At 38.8% G+C, this 10,138-nt stretch overlaps 1 protein-coding gene across 4 annotated transcripts in view; it reads left to right on the top strand.

The window, feature by feature from the left end:
* The first annotated feature begins 225 nt into the window (after positions 1-225).
* LOC139935737 (uncharacterized) overlaps positions 226-10,138 on the top strand; it is a 53,693-nt gene continuing 43,780 nt past the window's right edge. The window contains exons 1-10 of one of the 4 annotated variants that reach the window (XM_071930303.1): positions 226-390; positions 672-842; positions 1,567-2,672; positions 3,308-3,479; positions 3,714-3,910; positions 4,388-4,494; positions 6,843-7,006; positions 7,696-7,836; positions 9,002-9,091; positions 9,914-9,988. In XM_071930303.1, the coding sequence (XP_071786404.1) occupies positions 1,605-2,672; positions 3,308-3,479; positions 3,714-3,910; positions 4,388-4,494; positions 6,843-7,006; positions 7,696-7,836; positions 9,002-9,091; positions 9,914-9,988 (2,014 nt within the window). In that variant the 5' untranslated portion in view covers positions 226-390; positions 672-842; positions 1,567-1,604. Of the gene's footprint in view, positions 411-671; positions 843-1,566; positions 2,673-3,307; positions 3,480-3,713; positions 3,911-4,387; positions 4,495-6,842; positions 7,007-7,695; positions 7,837-9,001; positions 9,092-9,913; positions 9,989-10,138 lie in introns of all 4 variants that reach the window. The other 3 variants (XM_071930313.1, XM_071930294.1, XM_071930317.1) reach the window with 3 other exon arrangements.

Below are 10,138 nucleotides of genomic sequence, written 5' to 3'. Positions count from 1 at the left end.
ATTGAATTGCCATTCTGAATAATTAAGTTTTTCTTTGTTTGACAGACAGAGTAACGAATTCCCATTAATATAGAATTCCGAATAGGCCTACCAACCATTCTTGAAGGTGTATCTTTTTTGACTGACAGGCCGTCCATAGATCAAATGTTTTACCCAAAATGCATTCGAACCGAGATTTATTTTGGGGTCACATTGGGCCGTCACGCGTGACCGCATACCATGTCATGGATACAGACTAAACACATAGACCGTACACAAAAACTAGGTTAGGTCAGCATTTTGTTGTTTTTTTTGGCGAATTTAAAAAACTTTTGTTCACGAGGTGCTGTTGAGAGTGCAGAGGAATAGGCCTTCTTTTGGGAGTATTAATTATTGGAAACCAGGAAAGTGGTGAGTGACTGAGGAGCGACGTGAGTAGCGTGTGCTTACTTTTGATTAAAGATTTGTTTTCTTCGGTTTTTGTTGCTTCGCAACTTTTTACTCAACTTAATCAAAAATTGTTGTGTACTAAAAATATACTGACTTAATGCTTGCTGAAAGTTGATGCCTATTGATAATGGTTCATACTACAATTACGAAGCACTACACGTGCAACAATCAAAATAAAAAGATCCTTCATTCCAAAATTGTAAACATAAACATTTTATTTTTGAATTGTTTGTTTTAATAAGGGAATCAATCAATGTGTGGACTGTGGTGAAGAGGTTTTCAACTAGTGGTTTAATCCCAACGAGGCCTGTTTCTTGATATTTTTACCGAGACGAAGTACCGGTTATAAACAAAGGTTTAAACGCCCCCACGTGATGCGCTCTCCACCAATAGGAATAGCGAAACTGTCTGAGGTATTTTTGAATAATACATCCGTCAAAGTTCAATAGCCACCTAAAAACAGTGCATTTTGCTAGGTTCAATTAATTTCCATACATGCAACAGCGAAGTACTAAACATTTCATCTGTTCAATGTTTTTTATAATGAAAACAACGAAAATTGTTTCTGCTTGGTTAGGGAATTTGTGTACCGGTGTACAAATACAATATTATATTTCTCTTATTTCAATCGCGTCAGAGAAAACATGCAACAAAACAATGGTTTTTGTGGTCTTTTAAGTTATAATGCTATTTCTTCAACTTTTTTTTACAGCATTGAAAAACCCATTTTTGATTTACCTGGTATAAAAAGCACCTTTTTCACACTTAAATGCGTCATTTTATTGAAGAGGTAGATTTGGTTTGTTTTGAAGACTTGGAAGTTCGGTACCTTCCTGAAGATGCATGCGAGGAATTCGAGAGCTGAGGTACAGACGGAAATGAGTGTACAAATTATACTATTACAAATCTGTCCCTTCGAACAAGATGACATATATTAGTATGAAAGGGCTCGGTGTTGAACTTCATTCAAGATTGTAAGGTTATGATTTTTCGTTTGGAATTACCAACCCTCTACTTTACATAAGAAAATGTTTTCACTCGGTCAAACACTTTGTCTCCCTAGGAAATTATTGATTTGTACAAGTCACTTTAAATGAGTCACTTTAAACAATTGTAAAAACTATAAATTTATTGCAGGTAGAGTATGGATGATGGGCGAAATGATTTGAAAGAACATGGAAGATTTTGATTACTCGATAATCAGTGCAAAGCGTGGAGCTTTCCAGCCTGCCAGAAAAGGTCTAAGATTTGGGAACTTCGAGAGCATCAAGGTTCTGCCAAATGTCGGCGAAGTCACTGATGAGAAGTTAAAGTTAACCGGTGCACACTTCAGCAACAAACAGATTTTCCTCAAAGTCTGTCGCTGGTTTGAAACATGGATGCCATGGCAGAAACGCATCATGTTGTGTGGGACGACAGACCGTTGCTCCAATGGGCAGCTGGAGTATCTCGCTACAGCCTTAGAACCTGTTTTCCACAGAGACTTCTCTGCGTCTCTTCAGAAGGAGAAATATCGAGGTGCCACTGGCAAGATGGACCAGAAGGAAGACCCACAGATTGCTTTGATGAAGGCACTACAGATGGCCACCAAGGGAACAGAATTTGAAGATGACTATTTATACATCAGAATTCCTAATAAGAAATCACATACTTCTATTAACTTGGAGGAATTTGCCCAGGAGTATGTGCAAGAGATTATTGACGGTGCTTTTGAATTCATGTATGGTAGACTGCCAAAAGGAGCTCCCTCTTCTGATCAAAGTCGTCAAAGACGAAGTATGTCCAGGTCTTGGAGGGAAGACGAAAGCCCTAGTCCTCAAGTTGCAAAGCTCACAGTGCCTAAATTGAAAAGATCTTTCGAAGAAGAATGGTTGACTTCGGAAAGTACCAGTCAACGCTTGCCAACTATGACCACCGATTCAGACAATCCCACCAGCGGAATGACTGGATCAGGTATTCAGCGTACAGAGACAAGAAACCGTAGATTGGGTCCTCCTGATCGAATCCTCACTGCCCCAGCATCACAGAGCTCCGTGACGGATAATTCAGCTAGACTCCGTCGGGACAAAAAAGGATCATCTGAATTTCCCAAACACGGACGCCATTGGACGTTCCCAGGGTGTCAGAACATGCAAACACCTCTCTTCTCTGAAATGCTGGAGGGGAATATAGCTACTGATAGCGGTACAAACTTTACTCCGGGGTATGGAACTGGTAGCTATGTTCCACTGCAGACTAACAAAGTAAGACAAGTTTTTGTGAGGAGGCTTTAAAAAGGCCTTAAGCTAAGTTTTGAAACCTTAAACTTTTGAACAGTGAAAGTTGTAAGGGAAAAATACTAATTTTACAGTGAACTACGAGGGGAGGCTACCAGTGATTTTAGTGTCAGGCCTTGAAACTCACGACTGGATAAGTCAACAAACTTTAAATAATATTTCACCATACGATAAAACCTTGCACTCAACTTACTCAAGCTTTTTGAAACATTGCCCAGTGCTATTTTACTTGCCCCCAGGAAATTTGAGTTGCCCTGATTTTAATCATTTATTGTCATCTTTCTTTCTTCCTTCAAAAAAATAAAAGCACACATATTCTGGAAAGGACAAATACAAGCATTTTAGACAATTATGTTGCACAGTTTTTAGTAGCCCAGCGCAAGTTAAAAAGTGGAGTTTACTAGCCCTTAGCAGTATCCAGTACACAATGTACGGCAGGCTAGTGTTAAGGGTGAGCCTAATATTTGGGACATTGAAAGTGCAAACATTTGCCCGCTTGGGTGAATTTGATAAAAAAAAGAATGTCACTGCGATTGTAGTCAAATATAAATTGATTCTTTCATGTGAATTTTTCCTCCACATCTATGAATGATTTCCTTCAGGTATCTACACTTACATGGTGTATGAAGCACCAGAGGAGAGATTCTACTCCAGCCAGTCCAGTCTCACCAGGGATGAGTAGGCAGTCATCTCATCAGCATAATAGTCATATTAGTGAATGTACGGCACATACCAGGGACTTCTTCGAGCAGAAACCTCACACTCAAAAGCTTGGTAAATAGCAAGAATTGGCTTCACCTGACCTGTTTATTGTTACCTTTTGAAAAGTTTGTTGTTCTTTTCCAGTGTGCTCCAGTTAGATTTTACTTTGTGGTGTGTTTCTGATCAGCAGTGTGTGGGTTCGAGTCCCAGTCTTGACACTTGTGTCTTCAATTTTTGCTGGACCCTAAAGATTTGTTCATCCAAAAAAAAAGGAACAATATTTGAAATATTTATCTAAATCTACAGGAAGGATGTACAGAGCTCTACGGAGTGGCAAGATCAGAAAACCAGACAAGATGACTGATGTAAGCGTTCCACTACAGAAGACTTTCAAGAACGCCAAATGGTGGGGTAAGGAGCCCTCTAGTGGCAGACAACTTGTGCCTGCCCGTCAACGGGATCTGAAGGAACACTTCAAGAAGCAGATTAAGCAAATATGGGAGGTTAGTCAAACTTTGATTCAAATTTATCCATGAACCAACAAGACTGCATCTTCAAATTAACATTGGTCTAGGTGGTTAAGACAAATGCTTTAGGAAAGTCGGGATGGATAGTTTGAATCCCTTTTATGTAATCTGTGGGTTTTTCCTCGCAAGATTCTAAAAACATAGAGTATACAGTGCTTGTCACTCAAGGTAACACCAAAATAATGTTCTTCGTATGTGAACGATTACTACATCTAACAAAAGATATTGGCTTTGTCTTGGTGTAGCGGTTAACAGCACCAGACGCAAGCTCTGCTGTTTCTGATCAGCAGAGAGAGGGTTTTGAGTTCTTGTCGTGGCACTTGTATCACCCAGAATGCTTACGTTAAGAGTAGGGGTTAACCCTAGTGTTTCTGGTTAGCATAGCTAGCACCCTTTGTTTACAGGTTTCAAATTCAAACTTTTGTTATTTTTGTTGTAATGAATTGTCTGCAGTGGATGGGGGAATGGGAGGAGTTTGAGAAAGGGGACCTACTAGTGGAGCTGATTAAGATGTGCGATCAAGATCTTGTGAGATTCATCGCCCAGTGTCTACAACAGAGGTATGTTTTGCAATTTACTCCCTTTTCAGACGGGGGCTCCTAGAGTCGCGCCAAACCAAATTCTGAATTTAGTACATGAAAAGTTTGACGTCTGAAAGAGGTGGGAGCGACTGGACGCGCTAGAAGTCAAAAGATCCACTGTTGCAGTAGTTAGGAACGACTCTGGAGCGCCTTGGTTTCAGACGTCGTATGTTAAAAATCGCCGGTCTGAAACCAAAATTGATTTGGGTCGACCTAGAGTCGCTCCTAGTCTATTTGGTTCGGCACGTCTTTGGCGCACCTGTCTGAAATGGGTGTTAAGCTCGTGTGTTATCTCTGTGTATTAACATTTCAGGCTATTTGAGAAGCTACAACATTTTTTATCCCATTCATTTAAGTTTATCAACAGACAATTTGGAACTAACATTGAAATATGACTTTTTAACGCATGATTTATAATGATCGTTATTTTGTGATAAACTATGCTTAAATTCAAAGACGCACAAATAGTGTCAATTGAGTCAAAGTGTCAGTCACCCTGACAATTTCCAATTAAATTTGGTGGATAATTTTGAGGATAAAAACATTTTTCATTGTATTTGGGCAATCAAATTTCGGCTGATTTGCTCTTTAGTTTAGTGCAGTAGAGAACATCGAATTTTTCCTTATTTTAAGATGAGTTCATTCAGATTTTCTTAAAAAGAGCCAAAAACTTGGCTGTTGTTGTGAACAAACTTTTAGTTTTTTTTGCATTTAAAGTGATGTAGAGAATCTGTAAGTGTCTGGGTATAACATAGCAAGAACTCTACGAAGTTTTGACAGAGCTTCCCTTCCTGCAGCTGTGAAGATCTGGAACAGCCTACCATCATCGGTTATTTCAGACATTTCTACCCAGGGCATGCAGTCATTCAAATGTAGAGTTAATAAATACCTTAAGTAACGTCCTGTTTTACGGCAGTTATGATTGCAGTGTGATGCTAGGTGTTGTGTCTCTCATCACTTTCTAGTGAGTGAGGCATAGTCCAATAACAATTATTTCCTTTCTTTTCTTCTCGTTTTTTTTTTTATTGTTGGATGGTCTGTTGAAAAAAGCACTTAGCTGTCCCTTGGGATATCATGCTTGTTTTTTTCACGGGGCACTCCTTAAAAAAAAAGATACTGTAAATTCTCATAAAAGAACTAAAAACAGTTTTTGCACATGGCGATCATTTTATCATCCAGTTTTATTTTCTTCATTCTTCAAGGATAGGTTTGCCAAAAAACAAACAAACTAATTCTCCATTAATTGTTTTTTGTTTTTACATGCTTGCTCAGATTGTTACAGTTTTATAAATGGTATGTATAGATAATGAGGATGCTGCGTTTGCTGTGAGCATGGTGTGTGGGTTGGTTAAAATAAATACTAACAATTGTTGATTTGTCACCATATGAAAGTTGTTTTCTACAGCATTTTTTTTTCTCTTGTGAATGAGAAAATTAAATAAGTTTCAACTTTTACTTTTGCTGTGAAATGGTTCAAATTATTTCACGTCGGTATTTTAAGATATTTTCTATGCCCACAGATAAAGACGTTTAGAGAGAGGAACATTTATGGAAACCAGTTTGTCTTTATATGTTTTCCTCTAAAAACGCAGTACACTAAGTTGTTTGTCTCTGTGTCAAAATTTGGTGATGGTAAATTAGTTTTCAGAGCTGCAGTGTTTAATATTTGTGCAGTTGATAAAAAGCAGAGCTGGAAACAACATTTCGTCTGGTTGAGGGTGGTGTGAGTTTTTAATAAATTGGTAATTAATTTAATCGAAATAGCCTCCTCAACTATAACTAGTATTGGGATAACAACAGTACAAAACACACGATATGCTAGCTACATAAATGGCAGTCTCTTTAGTTTTTCTTGTACTCTTGTTGTGTAGCTTTGTGTACATTAAACACCAGATTGAAAATTGAAGGGATAATCCCTGTATCTACCTCAAGTTTATCTCCTAAGTTTGGGCAATGTTTGCTGGGTGTAATTCAAACCCTTACGAGAGCTGCTACAAGCGTCTTGCATGGATACCCCAATTTTGACCTAACACTAAAATTTACTGCAGGTTTCATAACAATTTGGTGTGTATTCTTATTAATTTTATTCTTGCACCTATGTGTGTTAGCACTGTATACTCAGTACTTTCCTGATTTCTGTGAACAAAATCACAAGCTTATAACTCGAGTAGGATTCGAACCCACTACCTTTGCAATTCTAGAGGAGTGTCTTACCAACTAGAGGCAGTTTGAATCCTATATTTTAGCAGTGTGTATTGTTCTTTGGTAGTAGTCTGTGTTGGTGGAGGGACAATTTAAAATGAGGATACATCCTATATTTTTTGTAGGTTGCGAGATCGGAATGACATCAACTACCTCCCAGACAAGATCCTACTTCACATCTTCTCCTTCTTACCTTCGAACGACATCATCATGGCAGAGAGAGTTTGTCGTAGATGGCATTACATAGCTGCGCAGGATGAACTGTGGAGGATCAAGTGCCAAGAAATGGGTATGTTTCAAACGGTTCTCTGAACACTAGTGGCATTTTGGGGCTGATGAGCGGTCTAGGGCACTTGACGCAACTTCTGATGCCCTGATCAGAGTGTGTGTTTGGGTCCAGGTCTTAACACTGGTGTCCTTGAGCAAGATACTTAACCTTTTACTGCGTTGTCTATCGACATGAAGCAAAGCTGTTGGACTTGTGTGCTTTGTCAACTCTCCCTGATTCTCAAGAAAGCTCCCAGAAAATAAACCAGTTTGTCCATGTTCTGATGAATAAATTTGAAAATCTCCCGATTGTGGAAATTGTTTTCCTATTATGCTGAATGAACTTCTAAATATCTCCTTGATTGCGTTATAAAATCTCCTTGAATGCAAGATGCAAATCTTGGCAGCTAGACGTTTAGAACCCACTTGAGAATAAGCATCGGTTCAGCAGAGTGCCATGGCGGCTATGATCAACATGTACACATTGTTTGGCAATACTTGCAATCACAATTCTTTGCTTACAAGGCGTTTATGTGTGAGCTGTGTAAGCGAAGAATACCTAGTGTTGTGCACATACAAGCAAAAAAGCGCTAAACAAAAGTAGAAGTCCTTGCCACTTTCCTACCTCTCCCGTGGTAGTTGTTAATAAGCAGAACTGTTCTTTGCAGACGTTTGTAACCTTGTGCATGATTTTAAACTGTTCTTCCGTAGGTGATCGTGAAGGTTTAGCTGATCTGCCAGGTCTGGTGGAGGAATTCAACAAAGGTTATTCTGTAGATTGGAGGAGTGCATACATTGAGCTATGTCAGATTGCCAGACATGCTAAGACCCCAGCAGTTCAAACTGCACAAGGTAGGAATTATGAAGGGTTTTTGAGGAGCGTGGGGTCCTTTTTTAAGATTTGGGTTATATAAATTCAACAGTAGTGCAGAGGAATTAACTTCTTCAATGTATATTTTTAAATGAGTTCAACTAATCTCAATACATTTTATGGTTGTCTTGATAGAGAGATGATTTTCACAGATTAGTTTTCATATCAGGAATGCGATTTTTCCAACAAATGGCGTCATCATACTTGACGCACTTGCATTAAAAAATCTCATACTCTCATAATGTCAAAATATCATGTCAAAATCTCAGGCTGGCTTCAAGTCAGAACTTGTCTTCTTCTTGGGAACAGACCTAACAAAGGATAGTTTCTATGTAACAGGGTTGTGTTGCAGCCCTGGAACACAACATATATGCCAGTTGTGGTCCTTCAGACCAGAATGACGTATTCTCTCCAATTGTTCTAATCTGCTCGGCCGCAGTAGACAAATAGCTGCACACTGACAAGAACAATGTACACAGCAAAGTAGATACAATCACATGGTGTTACTGCAAACCAAGTTAAGGGCACTAAATTCAAGCTCTGGTGTTTCTGTTCAGCAGAGTTCGGGTTAAATTCCGATCGTGGCAACTGTGTTCTTGAGCAAGACACCTTGCCCTAGTTGTTTTTTTCCTTCGGATGGGACATTAAGCCCTTGGTCTCATGTAGAACACTTAGGCATAAAAAAAATTGTTGTGTTGGCGTAACGGACCCCCCAAAATAGGGTAGGTAGGTAGGGATTTTTTTTCTTTTTTTTCTTCTTCTTCCTAGCTAGGAAAATGACATGTTTTCTAGAAAACAAGGCCACACACAACAAATAGTATATTTTTAAACTCTTGATGACATTTATTTTATTTTTATGTCTTTAATAGATTTTTATCATTCAATTTCTTCCCTATTTTTAGGGTAGGTCGGGTTACGTCAATATAATATATTTTTTTATTATGCCTTATCATGGAAGAGTAGGGGTTAACCCTACTGTTTCTGGTTCACATAGCAATCATCCTTGTTTACAGGTTTTCTCAGCCTTGCGAGCTACATTGATTAAATTGACTTATGTGGCATACTTGGTCTTATTATAATAATCATATATATCGTTACCTCACCATGCAATGTCTCAAGACCCATATCTCTTCTTGTATTTATTAGTTGGTGAAATTGGAACCAAGAAGTGGCTCTCCTTCAAGTTTACTGAACTCCTGAAGAAGCGAACACAGACTCCAGAATCAGTGAAAATAAGTAAGTAGAGGGTACGCTCGCTGTACTATAACAATCCAAGAGGAGTCAAAGATTGGAACAACCTCCCATTTTGAATCATAGACGACATCCCAACATCAGCACAGCCCTTCCATGGCATGGCCAAAACAGCAAAACTCTAAAAACTACATTTTGAGAAAAGCAAGTACCGAAAAAGATGTTAAATTTGCATCGGGGGTAAAGAATTTTAATTTTTTTTGTTCACCCATGCACCGATGTGTGTTAGCACTGAGATAAACTCTTTTTCCCTAAAAACCTGAGATGAAAGTGTAAAAAGAGGTCTAGATAGGACATTATATCACACCCATACATAGTATGTCTTTTAAAATAATATCACACCAATACATAGTATGCCTTTATAAATATTATTACACACATACATAGTATGCCTTTAAAAATAATATCACACCATACATAGTTTGCCTTTACAAATTTTAAATTGAAAAAGCACTCTCATTTTACCCAGAGATGATCTAATATAAGAAACCAAAAATTTCGAGCTAGTCTGTTATGCCATGGAAGTGCCAAGTACCACTCTTTTATCCCCATCATCAAATCAAGCAAACTCCGGCATTGCGGACAACTGGTCTCCACTGGTCTTTGCTCCATGATTGCTGGTAGATCATGGCGGGTAATGTCAGAGTCCCAGGGCATCCACCAACGCTGCTGCATGACACCCTCCTGATCGTTATCATGTTGAGGCTCCCACAGTAGGACTAGTGTTCCCTTATAATTATACATTCATCCTTTGATGGTTACTTTGCTTTCTTACTGTCGTCTTTTCTTGTTACCCTCTCTTATTAGCACCCGTTTCAAGTGAGATGTTGTCATCAGAGAGTAGTTCTATTGAGGATTGGAATCGGCAGTATAGCACAGTGGGTAAGTACTGATATCAATAACAGAACTGAGTCCCAATCGGCACAGGATGCAAGAGTTGATTCCCAGCATTCTCCCGAAGGCGGTCAGATCACACTGACTGAAATGTCGAGCAGTACAACTGGCTCTTCTCAGAGCAACCGCTACTCTGAA

This window comes from Asterias amurensis, chromosome 1, assembly GCF_032118995.1.
Source record: "Asterias amurensis chromosome 1, ASM3211899v1".
Lineage (NCBI taxonomy): Eukaryota > Metazoa > Echinodermata > Asteroidea > Forcipulatida > Asteriidae > Asterias > Asterias amurensis.
The sequence above is the reverse complement of the archived record's forward strand: the minus strand, read 5'-3'. Positions and strand labels throughout refer to the sequence as shown.